The 14737-nt window shown below is 52.2% G+C and overlaps 1 protein-coding gene across 2 annotated transcripts; it reads right to left on the bottom strand.

Moving 5' to 3' along the window:
- Positions 1 to 1028: 1028 nt before the first annotated feature.
- On the bottom strand, positions 1029 to 14310 carry LOC112061094 (phospholipase A2 inhibitor gamma subunit B-like). Of its 2 annotated transcripts, none has more exons than XM_024113661.3 (6): positions 14150 to 14310; positions 12736 to 12863; positions 10617 to 10733; positions 8767 to 8919; positions 8226 to 8366; positions 1029 to 1392 (listed from the first exon to the last, which is right to left on the bottom strand). In XM_024113661.3, the coding sequence occupies exons 2-6, from the start codon at positions 12782 to 12784 to the stop codon at positions 1178 to 1180; spliced, it is 675 nt and encodes a 224-aa protein (XP_023969429.3). In that variant the 5' UTR covers positions 12785 to 12863; positions 14150 to 14310; the 3' UTR covers positions 1029 to 1177. The 2 variants fall into 2 exon arrangements, with proteins under 2 accessions (XP_023969429.3, XP_065429780.1); XM_065573708.1 differs by lacking the exon at positions 14150 to 14310 and adding an exon at positions 13022 to 13154.
- Between the last annotated feature and the right edge of the window lie 427 nt (positions 14311 to 14737).

Here is a 14737-nt window from a genome sequence, read left to right as displayed (position 1 = left end):
ATAGCTATGGGATAGCTACCCACAGTGCAACGCTCCAGAAATCGACGCTAGCCCCGGTACATGGATGCACACCGCCGAATTAATGTGCTTAGTGTGGCCGCATACATTCAAATTTATACAATCTGTTTCCCAAATTCGATTTATATAAATTCGGATTAATCCCGTAGTGTAGACATACCCTTAGAGGTGGAAAAACCCCAGCCTGGGGCTGTAACTGCCCTGTTTTAAGCAATTGGTCCTGAATTGGCACTCTCAGTTGGGTCCCACCAGAAACACTTTGTTACAGGGGGTCACTGCAGGACAGGCCTGTCTGAACTTCATTCCAAGCGGTTCCAGAGCCCCCAGCCTGGTGCCCGGGACACGCTGCTGCCTAATTCCCCACTGGGGTCTTTCTGAGCCTGATCTTAGGGCACGGAACGGCTTCCATAGGAGGCGGGACTAGAAAGATTGGGGCTGTTCAGTTTGGTAAAGAGACGACTCAGGGGGGATGCGACAGAGGGCTAGAAAATCATGCCATGGCATGGGGAAAGTGACCAGAGAACTGCTATTTCCCCTGTCCCACAGCACCAGAACCTGGGACCACCCAATGAAACGAACAGGCAGCAGGTTTTATAGAAACAAGGGGACGCGCTTTTCCCCACGATGCACAATTAACCTGTGGAACTCATTGCCAGTGGACGTGGGGATGGGCAAAAGTATAGCAAGGTTCAGAAAAGAACTAGATCAGTTCCTGGAGGAAAGGGCCATCCATGGCAATTTGCCAATTGCTCAGAGACACAACCCCCTGCTCTGGGTGTCCCTAATCCTCTGTCTACCAGAAGCCAGGAGGAGAAAACAGGGCTGGGTCTCTCCAATATGGCCGTGTTCTGGGCACTGCCCTGGAAGTTCTGGTTGTGCCACTGTCGGGGACAGGACACCGGACTAGCTGTGGCCGCTCGTCTGTTCCTAACAGGCTTCTTGATGGTCCCACCCACGAGAATTAAATTTTTCCCCTTTGAAATAAATAAATAAATAAAAATTCCAGAGTGTTTGGTCTCCAGTGTGTTTTATTCAGTGCAGCAACATCAAGGGGATGTGAGTCCATCCCGGAGCCGAAAGCCCCTGCGGGGGGGAGAGCGGATAACGCAGGCTGCAGGGTGTATTTCAGTGCGATGTCGCTGTTGCACCGGGTGGGGAATCAGGAGAGAAGCTTCAGCAGGAGGAGCCCAGCGACGGCCGGGAGGAGGATCTCGACTAGTCCCGGAGCCACACCCACGGCGCCGGAGGCCGCTGTGCATTTGGCCGTGGTTAGATCTGCAGTAATCCCTGCAAAGGTCCCTGAACCCACTTTTATATCGGTGCACACAGACTCGGAAGCGCAGCCCTTCATGACAGTCTGCATTTGACTTCCACCTGCGTGTTTGGGAGAAACAGTCGATTGTCAGGGGAGCAGCTCCACTCCTCCAGCTGGACTGGGACACAATGGCCTCCCCGCTCCTCACGGCCCCACCAACCTCCCCTGACCCCCACAGCCTTCACCGCCCCATCTGTCTGCTCCTGCCAGCCTGTCTGGCCCAGGATGGCCTCCCCCTTCTCCTCCGCTCGGACAGTCTCGCTGTGTGTCTGTAAACCTGTCACTTGCAGCCCCAATCCAGAGCCCACTGACAACACGGACATTAGATGAGGCCTGTATTAACCCCACGGCTCATCTGCAAAGCAGCAGCACAGTTCTGGTGGCAGGGGCTGCTAACAGGGAGTTTCGCAAGGGAGTTCTCCAGGTGAAGGAGGAGCAAATACAGGACCCTTGGGGTAAGTGACTGTCTGTAGTGTGTGGGGGTTTGTGTTTGGGGGTTACTTGCTGTGTGCGGAGCTTGTGTTTGTCGGTCTGGTTGTTTGAAGGCCCGTGTGCTGTGGCTGGCAGTTGGAAGCTGTGAGCTTCAAAGGAAGGTCTGAAAGCTAGAAGCCTCTGGTAATTGGCTGAGCCTTAATCAGTGGGCGGGGCATTCACCCGGGCCAGGGCTTTATAAAGCAGCGCAGAAGTGACCAGGGAGCTTTTGCGGCAAGGGAGTTTGGAAGGGGAGTGGGAAGGGAGCGAAGGTCCCTTGCCGGTTCCATCTGTTTTCCCTTTATTCCCCTTAAAACCTATAAACCAAACTACATTCAAAACTTCTTGCTTAAACAACCCTTTCAGCGGACAGGGGGCTGCAGACGGGAGTTTGACAGAGGGAGGCTTACGATGGTTAGGAAGACCCGCAACACCTGTGCCAGCACTGCTACTGTCTCCTCCACCTGTGCCTGTAGCCAGACAGAGCGCCTGAGCATGGATGCTTCTACCCAGATCCTGGTGTGGTTTTGCAAAGACTGTAACTTGCAATTTCCACTTACTGATATCCAGGCTGGGGGGACCATCCAATGTGAGAGGTGCCTGCTGGTGGAATCTCTCAGGCAGCAGGTGGGAGAGCTACAGGAGAAGGTGGCTAGGTTGAGGAGTATCCAAATCCACGAGTAATTCCTCGACAGTGTCCATGTGGAGACAGCTGAGGTAGCTGTCCCAGTACACAGGACTGCTGATACACCACTGGTGGAGGAGGAGATGGCTCAGGGTGGACACCGGCAGCTGGTTACTTCTGGCAGCAGGCAGTGCTCCACCCTTGCTCCGAACCCTCCTGCCGTGGTTATACGTAACCGTTATGGTCTTCTTGATACAGGAAAGAAGGAATCACTCCCTACAGTAAAGAAGGAGAAGCCTCGTACTCCTAAGACTGGGAGGTCTGCTGCCACCACTGCGAATAGGAAACGTAGGGTAGTGGTGGTCGGAGACACTCTGCTGAGGGGGACGGAGGTGCCCATCTGTCGCCCTGACATTTCATCTCGGGAGGTATGCTGCCTGCCGGGGGCCCGTATCTGAAATGTTACGGAGGCATTGTCGAGGATTATCCAGCCCTCTGACTACTACCCCATGCTACTCATCCATGTGGGCACAAATGATACCGCGCGGTGTGACACTGAGCGGATCAAGAGTGACTACAGGGCTCTGGGAGTACGGGTGAAGGAGTTTGGAGCGCAGGTGGTATTCTCTTCAATTCTTCCTGTCAAAGGTAGGGGCCCGGGCAGAGACAGATGCATCATGGAGGTGAATGCCTGGCTGCGAAGATGGTGTCGCCAGGAGGGCTCTGGCTTCCTTGGCCATGGGATGCTATTTGAGGAAGGACTGCTAGGCAGAGATGGCGCTCACCTTTCGAGGAGAGGAAAGGCCCTATTTGGACACAGACTGGCTAACTTAGTGAGGAGGTCTTTAAACTAGGTTTGACGGGGACAGGTGAGCAAAGCCCACAGGTAAGTGGGGAACATGAAGAGATGGGTCAGAAACAAGAGGGAGTGTGGGCTATAATGGCAGAGAAAGGAGGGTCAGGGCAAAACTGGGAGGCAAGATCGAACCAGTATCTTAGATGCCTATATACAAATGCGAGAAGTATGGGGAATAAGCAGGAAGAACTGGAAGTGCTAATAAATAAATACAACTATGACATTGTTGGCATCACTGAAACTTGGTGGGATAATACACATGATTGGAATGTTGGTGTGGATGGGTACAGCTTGCTCAGGAAGGATAGACAGGGGGAAAAGGGAGGAGGTGTTGCCTTATATATTAAAAATGTACACACTTGGACTGAGGTGGAGATGGACATAGGAGACGGAAGTGTTGAGAGTCTCTGGGTTAGGCTAAAAGGGGTAAAAAACAAGGGAGATGTCATGCTAGGAGTCTACTACAGGCCACCTAACCAGGTGGAAGAGGTGGATGAGGCTTTTTTTAAACAACTAACAAAATCATCCAAAGCCCAAGATTTGGTGGTGATGGGGGACTTCAACTATCCGGATATATGCTGGGAAAATAACACAGCGGGGCACAGACTATCCAACAAATATCTTGGACTGCATTGCAGACAACTTTTTATTTCAGTAGGTTGAAAAAACTACTAGGGGGGGAAGTTGTTCTAGACTTGATTTGAACAAATAGGGAGGAACTCGTTGAGAATTTGAAAGTGGAAGGCAGCTAGGGTGACCAGATGTCCCGATTTTATCAGGACAGTCCCAATTTTTGGATCTTTTTCTTATATAGGCTCCTATTACCCCCCACCCCCTGTCCCGATTTTTCACATATGCTGTCTGGTCACCCTAAAGGCAGCTTGGGTGGAAGTGATCATGAAATCATAGAGTTTGCAATTCTAAGGAAGGGTAGAAGGGAGAACAGCAAAATAGAGACAATGGATTTCAGGAAGGCAGATTTTGGTAAGCTCAGAGAGCTGATAGGTAAGGTCCCATGGGAATCAAGACTGAGGGGAAAAACAACTGAGGAGAGTTGGCAGTTTTTCAAAGGGACACTCTTAAGGGCCCAAAAGCAAGCTATTCCGCTGGTTAGGAAAGATAGAAAATGTGGCAAAAGACCACCTTGGCTTAACCATGAGATCTTGCATGATCTAAAAAATAAAAAGGAGTAATAAAAAATGGAAACTGGGACAGATTACAAAGGAGGAATATAGGCAAACAACACAGGAATGCAGGGGCAAGATTAGAAAGGCAAAGGCACAAAATGAGCTCAAACTAGCTACGGGAATAAAGGGAAACAAGAAGACTTTTTATCAATACATTAGAAGCAAGAGGAAGACCAAAGACAGGGTAGGCCCACTGCTTAGTGAAGAGGGAGAAACAGTAACAGGAAACTTGGAAATGGCGGAGATGCTTAATGACTTCTTTGTTTCGGTCTTCACCGAGAAGTCTGAAGCAATGCCTAACATAGTGAATGCTAATGGGAAGGGGGTAGGTTTAGCAGATAAAATAAAAACAGAACAAGTTAAAAATCACTTAGAAAAGTTAGATGCCTGCAAGTCACCCGGGCCTGATGAAATGCATCCTAGAATACTCAAGGAGCTAATAGAGGAGGTATCTGAGCCTCTAGCTATTATCTTTGGAAAATCATGGGAGACGGGAGAGATTCCAGAAGACTGGAAAAGGGCAAATATAGTGCCCATCTATAAAAAGGGAAATAAAAACAACCCAGGAAACTACAGACCAGTTAGTTTCACTTCTGTGCCAGGGAAGATAATGGAGCAAGTAATTAAGGAAATCATCTGCAAACACTTGGAAGGTGGTAAGGTGATAGGGAACAGCCAGCATGGATTTGTAAAGAACAAATCGTGTCAAACCAATCTGATAGCTTTCTTTGATAGGATAATGAGGCTTGTGGATAAGGGTGAGGCTGTGGATGTGGTATACCTAGACTTTAGTAAGGCATTTGATACGGTCTCACATGATATTCTTATCGATAAACTAGGCAAATACAAATTAGATGGGGCTACTATAAGGTGGGTGCATAACTGGCTGGATAACCGTACTCAGAGAGTTGTTATTAATGGTTCCCAATCCTGCTGGAAAGGCGTAACGAGTGGGGTTCCACAGGGGTCTGTTTTGGGACCGACTCTGTTCAATATCTTCATCAACGACTTAGATATTGGCATAGAAAGTACGCTTATTAAGTTTGCGGATGATACCAAACTGGGAGGGATTGCAACTGCTTTGGAGGACAGGGTCATAATTCAAAATGATCTGGACAAATTGGAGAAATGATCCGAGGTAAACAGGATGAAGTTTAACAAAGACAAATGCAAAGTGCTCCACTTAGGAAGGAACAATCAGTTTCACACATACAGAATGGGAAGAGACTGTCTAGGAAGGAGTACGGCAGAAAGGGATCTAGGGGTTATAGTGGACCACAAGCTAAATATGAGTCAACAGTGTGATGCTGTTGCAAAAAAAGCAAACATGATTCTGGGATGTATTACCAGGTGTGTTGTGAGCAAGACACGAGAAGTCATTCTTCCGCTCTACTCTGCTCTGGTTAGGCCTCAGCTGGAGTATTGTGTCCAGTTCTGGGCACCGCATTTCAAGAAAGATGTGGAGAAATTGGAAAGGGTCCAGAGAAGAGCAACAAGAATGATTAAAGGTCTTGAGAACATGACCTATGAAGGAAGGCTGAAAGAATTGGGTTTGTTTAGTTTGGAAAAGAGAAGACTGAGAGGGGACATGATAGCAGTTTTCAGGTATCTAAAAGGGTGTCATAAGGAGGAGGGAGAAAACTTGTTCACCTTAGCCTCTAAGGATAGAACCAGAAGCAATGGGTTTAAACTGCAGCAAGGGAGGTCTAGGTTGGACATTAGGAAAAAGTTCCCGTCAGGGTGGTTAAACACTGGAATAAATTGCCTAAGGAGGTTGTGGAATCTCCATCTCTGGAGATATTTAAGAGTAGGTTAGATAAATGTCTATCAGGGATGGTCTAGACAGTATTTGGTCCTGCCATGCGGGCAGGGGACTGGACTCGATGACCTCTCGAGGTCCCTTCCAGTCCTAGAATCTAGAATCTAAGCAGGGCGGCTTTGTAGTGAATTAAGGCACCAGGAGGGGACTCCGCAAAACTAGGTTCAGATCCCAGTTCTGCCACAGCCTTCCTGTGCCACACTGGGCAAGTCAAGGCACTGCTCCGTGCCTCAGTTTCCCCACCTTTAAAATGGGGAGAAAGATCCTTCATTTGCCTGCTTAGATTGCAGACTCTTTGTGGGCAGGGACTGTATCTCACTGGGAGCCCTTCAGCATCTGGCAGAAGAGGCAACCCCGATCTCAGTCAAAGGTCTTTGCAGCACCCAGCACAAGAGGGGACCCAAATCTTGCTCAGGGGTCTGTCCAGTGCCGGGCACAACAGGGGTTCCCAGAACTAAGCCAGACTCAACAATAAGGAGTTTATAGACTTAACTATTGACAGGCAATGGATGGAGGAGAACCAAAGGCACAGGGAGGAGAAGACACCGACCCAAGTGTGACATTGCACCCCATAAAGCTTTATGGAAAAATGCTTATGAATGTACATATGACATAACTCAAATACCACTGAGCTATCCCTACATATGACATAACTGGGATATGTTTCATGCTACACATACCATGTAACATATCTCTGTAAAGGTTATGATCTACTGAATCTATTCCTCCTATTTGTATGCATGTGTCATTTTTATATTCAAAGTTTTGAATGTTGGCTGTGTATTTGCTTGATTTTAAGTAGCTAGTATTTTGTCAGTTTCTTGAGAAAGGAATGGGCAAATTAAGTGCCCAATCAAGAATCACTTAAGCCAACAATGAACTTGAAGACACCAATCCACATCTGAGCTTTCCCAAGAATGTGGCCTGGCTGGTAAGGAACTCAGTCATGCATGGACATGTGACTTGGCCATGTGACTCCAAAACTCCATTTTGTAGCTGGATTCTACACAGGGGGAGGAGGGGTCTCCACCCACAAGAGGAAGTCTATTTAAACCTCTGGGAGACTCCTCCATTTTGTTGTCAGCTGGCTCAAGAGATAGCCTCTCCACCCCCAAGGATACCTGAAAGAAACTGGAACAAAGGACAGTAACTACAGGGGGTGTGAGTGATTGATGGACCCAGACTAGAAGGAGACTAGTCTATAAAAGGAAGCTTACTGGAACTCCTCGGAGCGTGAGATTTTATCTGTATTCGTTTTTCTTAGTCTATTAGACATAGACTTGTGTGTTCTATTTTATTTTGTTTGGTAATTCACTTTGTTCTGTCTGTCATCACTTGGAACCTCTTAAATCCTACTTTTTGTAGTTAATAAGATCATTTTTACTTATTAATTAACCCAGAGTATGTATTAATACCTGGGGGGGCAAACAGCCGTGCATCATATCTCTCTAACAGTGTTATAGAGGGCGAACAATTTATGAGTTTTATACAGGGTAAAATGGATTTATGTGGGGTTTGGACTCCATCGGGAGTTGGGCATCTGAGTGTTAAAGACAGGAACACTTCTTAAGCTGCTTTCAGTGAAGCCTGCAGTTTGTGGGACGTGGTTCAGACCTGGGGCTGTGTTTGTGGCCGGGAAGCGTGTCTGGCACAGCCAGGCAGGGCGCTGGAGTCCAAGCTGGCAGGGCAGGGAAAGCAGGGGCAGAAGTAGTCTTGGCATGTCAGCTGGCCGTTCCCCAGGGGGTTTCTGTGATCCAACCCATCATACCAAGTTCACAGTGGAGGCCAGCGCTGGGAACAGAACCCAGGTGTCCTGATCTGCAGCCAATACCGTTATCTAATGGCCCCCGCCCAGCGTCTCGCTTCTACCCTACGGGGCGGGGGGAGGGAACAGCAAAGGAAAAATAACCCCAGAATAAATGAACTGAAGTTACTTATCGTTACGGTCCCTGCGGCATCAACACACTGCGTCTCAGGTCCAGTACACGCTATGGTTTGTTCATTGCATTGACCAGCGTTCAACACGTAGCAGCCACGGCAGATTCGGCCATTGGGTTTGGTGTCAGCCGGGGGCACTGGGAAGAAGTGGAGCAAACGCAGTCAGCTCAGGGGACGAGCCCCAGGCGGCGTCGGGGCAGGGAGAGCAGCTGGGGGCTGCACAGCTCAGCCCTGGGTGCCCCCTGCAGGGGGAGCTGTAGCTCCGGGGTCGCTGGAGGCAGCAGGGGCAGGGGAGAGGTTTGCAGCAGGGACCCTGGGAACCTGCCCCGGGTGGGGTCAGCTGGGTTCACACCTGGTGGGAGCCTAAAGCCCCGCCCACTAAACTCCACCCATCCTGGGACTCAGCATTATTCCATGGGGTGGCCCCTACAAGGCAGGAGGACCAGCTCAGGAAGTTAACGTGAGGCAGTTTCCAGGCAGCAGGAGGTGCAGGGGATGGGGGAGGAGAGGCGGAGATGGGGAGATGGGGAGAGGTACCTGTAACTGTGGTTGTTCTGCAGGCGTCTCCCACGCAGCAAACGACGCTTGTTCTTGTTGCCATTCCATATCCAAAATTCATGGAGACGGTGCCGACTTTACAGTCACTGGATGGCACACAGCTCTTGAGAAAGCTCTGACTCTTCACTCCCTCTGCACAAGAGGAGAAGTCTGAGATTTGTTCCCCTTCCACTCCCACCCCATCAATGTCCTCTGTACAACAATGCCCTGTGCCATTATCCTTCGTCTGCCTATGGGGAAACTGAGGCACGGAGAGGAGACGTGACTCACCCAAGGTCCCACAGGGCCTGACAAAGAGATAACAGCACCAAAACCCAGCACTTAGATCCTCCAGCTCCCCACTCAGCTGCCACCTAACCCTGGGGGCCCCGAATCTTCTACCCAGAAAGTCCTTTCGCTGCCAACGTTCCCACCAGGGGGTACGTGCCGGGCCGCCGAGATCCCGACACTGGGCGTCCAGCTACCCCTTAGCCGCGGCGGGATTCACAGACTAGGTGTTCCCCTGATGATCTCACCTGCAGGGCCGGAGACAGGGGATGCCTTCGGAGCACGCCCACCAGATCCGGCCCTGCACTAAGCCCAGCTGGGGGAGGAGATGCTGGGTTGCTCCCCCCGGATACCCAGGAGCCCAGTGGGTCGGATGCTTCCCGTGGACGTGGGGGAATCAGGGTCCAGGGAACGATTAACTATTTAATACAACGTGCGGCATTTTCAACAGGGGAGATCCACCCAGAGGCCAGGAGGCCAGGCAAGACCGTAGGAAGGGAGAGATCTGGGCTGAAGTCCCCAGCCTGATTTTGGCCAAGTGGAGATTTGAACTTGGCTCCCCCAGGGCCAAGCTACTGGGGTCTCCTGTCAGCCCCTCCTCCAATGCCGTCTTCTGCAAGGAAGGGCTGACCCTTCAGACACCCGACTACCGGCGAGGGGTTCCCAGCTGTGGAGCCCAACCAGAGCTGGGCGCCTCCGTGAAGCTAAGAGGTAAGGCCAGATTCCGAGTGAGGGGCGGGGCTTAGGCCACACCCCTCTCCTCGGCGTTTCCTATTGGCTGGCTTAGGCGGCTCCTGCTGGCTGTGCTGGCTTTTGCGGATCCCATCCTGAGTGGGCCCCGGCCCACGGGCTGGCTAGTCACCTGGACTGATTCCCAGGCGCAGCTACAGTGGACACATGTGGCCACCAGAGGCTTCAATTGTGGCCGCCGTGAATTTTGGGGTCCCAGAGCCCCTTCCCCAAGCTCCTGGCACCGGCTCTGCCCCCTGGAGCAGCACTGTGGGGGCGGTGGTGTTTCCTTAGAGTGCCGTAGGGAGGCTGGCTCTGTCCGGGGGAGGGAGGATCTGGCTTTCTCTCCTCTCCCCCTTTGCCTAGAAAATCATTCCCTGATATTTACAACGGCTTTGCTACCAAAAAAGTCTGAATCGCTTTTTTACAGCAAACTCCTTCTGTTCAGTTCATACAGTTCACCGCAACTGTGTCCCGTTGGTGGTATTCTATCTAGCACCTCTTCTTCTTCACAACGTCCGGGTGTCTGCCTTTACTGACGGCACGTCAACCTGTCGCCAGGACAGTGTTTGAACTGTAAAAACTGCAGCCACTGTGAATTTGCTGGGCCTTTCATGTGAGACCCACTGCTTGCAATACCGAGACTGAGACCCCTTTGGTGTACTAGCCCACAGGGTGCAGCACAGAACCCAGGAGTCCTGGCTCCCAGCAATTGCCTGGTTGAACCCAGCCACCCCACTCCCGTCCCAGAGGAAAGTGTAGAACAGAACCCAGGAGTCCTGGCTCCCCAGTCTCCTCCCTGACCCAGGTTGGTTAGGGTCCATCTCACCTACCCAGTATGACTTCGGTAAGGAAGATGGCACAAGAGTCTTGCCCAGCTGGGCAGGTCTGCATGCTGCCCGTGCAGTTGTTCCCTGGTCCATTGCAAACCTCACACTGCAGACAGGTCCCTGGAGAAGGAGAGAGAACATGATGGTCTAGATTTGTCCCTTCCTTGCACCCTCACTTTCCCCTGAATTTAACTGACCCCAGCTGAGGATCTGGCCCCATTGACACCAGTGGAGCCACAGCGCATTGACCCCAACTGGGAATCATGATGTAGAAATGCCTTTTATATTGCCTTGAGCTCACGTGCATGAAATTCAGATCTGTTTCCTTTCCGACAAACTCATCTTATTGGAAAACCCGGGAGGTGGGTCCTCTAAACCCTCCCCCAGCCTAACAGGAGGGACCACTGGACCCAGGGACCAAGTGAATACAGGGGACAACCAATGAGAAAAACAGGGACTGAGGTGAAGGTCATAGGTTCAAAACAAGGGTACCAGATGGGGACACCGAGCAGAGAACCCCGGACAGCACCCACTGCTCCTCAAAGGTGTCGAGGGAGCCAGCGAGCGCTGCCCAGTGCCACTCTGCCCGGATGTGTGAGCGGATGGAGGATCGGAATTAGGCCCCACAGTCGCAGAGCACCCCCTCGTCCAGCATCCTCCTCCTGGTAGTGTAGATGGAGAGTTTGGCCAGGGCCAGGAGGAGGTTGACGAGGAGATCTCGCGACTTCGTGGGGCCACGGATGGGATGTGCAAAAAGGAACAGGTGTGGGGAAAAGTGTAGCCAGAACCTCAACAAGAGGTTCTGGAGGAGCCGGAATAGGGTCTGCAACCTGGCACATTCGAGATAGGCATGTGCCAGGTTCTCCCTCACGCCGCAAAAGGGACAGGCCTCAGGTACGGGTGTGAACTGCACCAGGTACATGCCCATGCTCACGGCTCCGTGAAGGAGCCGCCAACTGATGTCCCCGGCAAGCCGTGGGACCAAGGTGGAATAAAGGCTGGCCCACCAGGGCTTCTCACCCCCTTTAGGTGGAAGATAGTCCCGCCACTTGGTGTCGGGGCAGGACACGAGGGTGAGGAAATGCAGTGTGTGGAGCACGAGCGTGTACAGTTGGTCTCTAGGCACGGTTCGGAACCGGACCAGCTGCAGGGTGTGCAGCTGGCTCAGGGTGTGAGAACGGGAAGGCCGGGGTGGCTCACGGAACAGGGGCGAATAAAAATGTCCGGAGGGCCCGGGGGGAGGGGTGGGCGGGGAGTGCTGTCTTGCAGGGCCCACTGAAAGAAGACGAGAGAAACGGGTGACAAGGCGGCCTCCACTTCCCGAAGTACATGCAGGGGGGTCGGAAGGGTGGAGATCCCCATGCGCTGACCGAGCACATGGGGATCCACCCAGTCCCCCCATCGTAGTCCAGGAGGTCTCCGACCCTGGCGGTTTCTGCCAGGACCAACCTCCGGCGCACTGAGGGAGACTTCACCACCTGCACACGTAGTTCGGGGTTGTGTAGCAGGGGATCTGCGAGGAGGTCTGCACCCTCAGTGGCCACAAAGGACTTGGTCACCGAAAAGAGCTTCCAGGTCTGGAGGAGGTCCTGGTAGAAAACCGGCAGCTCTGAGAGGTCTCGCGGAAGACCCCTCGGGTGGAGAAAAAAGCTGCCAGTCATATCGGAGCCCTCGGAGGTGGCGGAGGAAGGCGTGCGCCAACATGCTCCACGCTGGACTACCTGCACCATAAAGGAGTCTCTGCAGGGCCTGGAGGCGGAAGACATGGACTTGGTTGCAAAGGCAGACTACGCCCTGCACTGGTGGAAATCCCCTTTCAGGAATGTCCTTGGTTTCTGGCCAGTTCTGAAATGTGCCCAGTCACGACTCGGTTTTAGTGATTTAAAGTGTAAATATTTCCCCCCTTTTCCAGAATTGTTTCACTCCTTGTCACAGGGACTTTGTGACTTCCAGCCCTCTCCTTCTCGGACGTTGTCACTCAGACGCCCCCAGCTCAGCCCCCATTATTTTCTGGCTTCTTTTTGGTTACGTTCATTAAGAGTTTTACCCAGCAGGCGGCTCTGAGCTGTTGGTACTTTGTAGAAGTTAGGAAATCAGCCCCGTAGGAACGGACCCCACTCACCCGTAGCCAGGAGAGCAGCGAGGATGCAGATGACAAGAGAAGCCTCCATGGTGATGGGGAAGCAGTAGATCGGCGCTGGGGTCTCGGATGCAGCTAAATCTCTGACCGGGGGATTGATCACAGACAGGCTGAAATGAGATCAGACGAAGGATTGTACATGCACAATCCAGGTGACACGGTGGGTGGAACCACAGAGTCATTTGCTACAGCTCTGGGGTAGCCGTAGCACTGAGCCCTTGGTGGCTGGTATGTTTGTGGCACCCACACAGATAAGTCAGAGGCAAACCTGAAATGCTCCTGCTGGAAGGTTACAGCGTGAGGTGACTCTGTTTCTGGGAATCCAGAACAATCACCGACAAGAACACAAACAAGAGGGACACAAAGCAGGCTGCTCCTTAAACAGAGTGAGACAAAGCAGGCTGCTTCCTGTGGCAGCGAGAGACAACTCACCCCACCTTGTTCTAGGCTGGTTCTTTCCAGACTGCATCTGGTCCCATGTCTCCCTGCAGAGCCCCCACGACTGCCAAAAGGACCAGGAAACCCCACTCCCACCCACTCTTACAGCAATAGCTTGCCAATGCAAACAGTGCTTGATACACAGAGTTCAGGTCTCTGCAAAGCGGCTCTCAGCCACGCACTATTTTTAACAGCGGAGGGATCCTTGGGCCCGGAAAAGGGAAAACCCGTATCCCTCCTCCAGAGCCAAATTCCCTCTGTGCCCCCACCCTGCAGATCAGGGCCTGGGGTCCCTGCACCATCACGCCAGGTTCCCAGAGGGAGGAGGAATTGCACTGACCCCTCCCCACACTCAGGTGAATTTTTTTCTCCACACCACACAGCTGTGACACCTCCCCCACCCAGTTGGGGTCCCTCACGTTGCCACAGGCCATCAGGGAGCCATAGGCTGGGGAGGAGACATTCCCCCTCCCTCCTGGTGACAGGTACCTCTGCCTCCCCTTCCCCCATGCACTGTGCTGGGGCACTTCCCACCCTTGCAGGGTGTCACAGCATTGCCAGTGCTCTGCAGCTGCCTCAGTTTCCCCACTCTCAGCCACCCTCATGCTCTGTTGTGCCAGGGCAGAGCTGATTTCCCTGCTCCCGGCAGAAGGAGTCCAAAAGTTTACACTGAAGTCAGAGTCCCCTCTCCGGTGTGGCAGCGGGCAGCTCTCTCCTGACACATCCTGTCAGTTTCAGGCAGCTGTTTGCACTCGCTGGGTACAGAACTGGAGTTGAACCGTGCTTCTCCCTTGATACGACCCCGTACCCCGTTTGCACGCTGGCTCTCGCCTTCATCAGCATTCATAGGGTGGAGGAGTGGGGCTGGCAGCCAGGACTCCTGGGTTCTATCTTGGCTTGGGGAGGGGAGTGGAGTCTAGTGGTTACAGCATCAACAGACTGGAGGGGTATCACTTACCCAAATGCTCCTTAAAGTAAAGTTTGCGTGGGGTGAAGTCGGTGAAAACTCTGCAGAGTGGAAAAGCTGCACCCGTCTCTCGTTCTGGCCTGTCACACCTGGGCTCTCTCTGCCTCTTTTTATAGAAGGGCTCAGATACCTGCTGTGATGCAATATAGAAATCTGTAAGATTTGCATGCTTCATCAGGTAGAGTATATACATTTCTATTCTTCTCACTGGCCCTGCCCCCCTTTCGGCACCTGTGCACACAAATTCTCCTCCCTTCCTGCCAGGGAATCAAATTAGAGGAATGAGTGAAACCAACTCCCCTTAAGAGGCTTGGAGTGGCAACGTAGGCAGCGGGTCACACGAGGGACAGAGCGGATGGACTTCTAGGTCCTGTCCTTGGGAGAAGCAGGACGCCTGGGTTCTATAGAGTGGAAGCAGGGCACAGTGGAGTAGGGTTGCATGGGCCTTGGAAATCTGGGTTCCATAAGAACATGGGATCTAGTTAATGCAGGAGGAAGGAGGCCAGCTAGTCAGGACTCCTGGATTCCATAGGGGCGGAGAGGGAGGGAGGCAAGTATTTAAAACTGGTTGCCAGGATT

Source organism: Chrysemys picta, chromosome 20 (genome assembly GCF_011386835.1).
Source record: "Chrysemys picta bellii isolate R12L10 chromosome 20, ASM1138683v2, whole genome shotgun sequence".
Classification (NCBI taxonomy): domain Eukaryota; kingdom Metazoa; phylum Chordata; order Testudines; family Emydidae; genus Chrysemys; species Chrysemys picta.
Note: the sequence above shows the minus strand (reverse complement) of the source record. Positions and strands in the feature narration are given on the sequence as shown.

Bases quoted from the DNA above. Each gene is read 5' to 3' on its own strand.
- LOC112061094 (XM_024113661.3), bottom strand. From the start codon at position 12,784: ATGGAGGCTTCTCTTGTCATCTGCATCCTCGCTGCTCTCCTGGCTACG. The intron at 10,734-12,735 runs GTGAGTGGGGTC...CTCCTTCTCCAG, and splicing joins CGCTGCTCTCCTGGCTACGG to GGACCTGTCTGCAGTGTGAG. The intron at 1,393-8,225 runs GTAACTTCAGTT...CCAAACACGCAG, and splicing joins CGCAGGGACCGTAACGATAA to GTGGAAGTCAAATGCAGACT.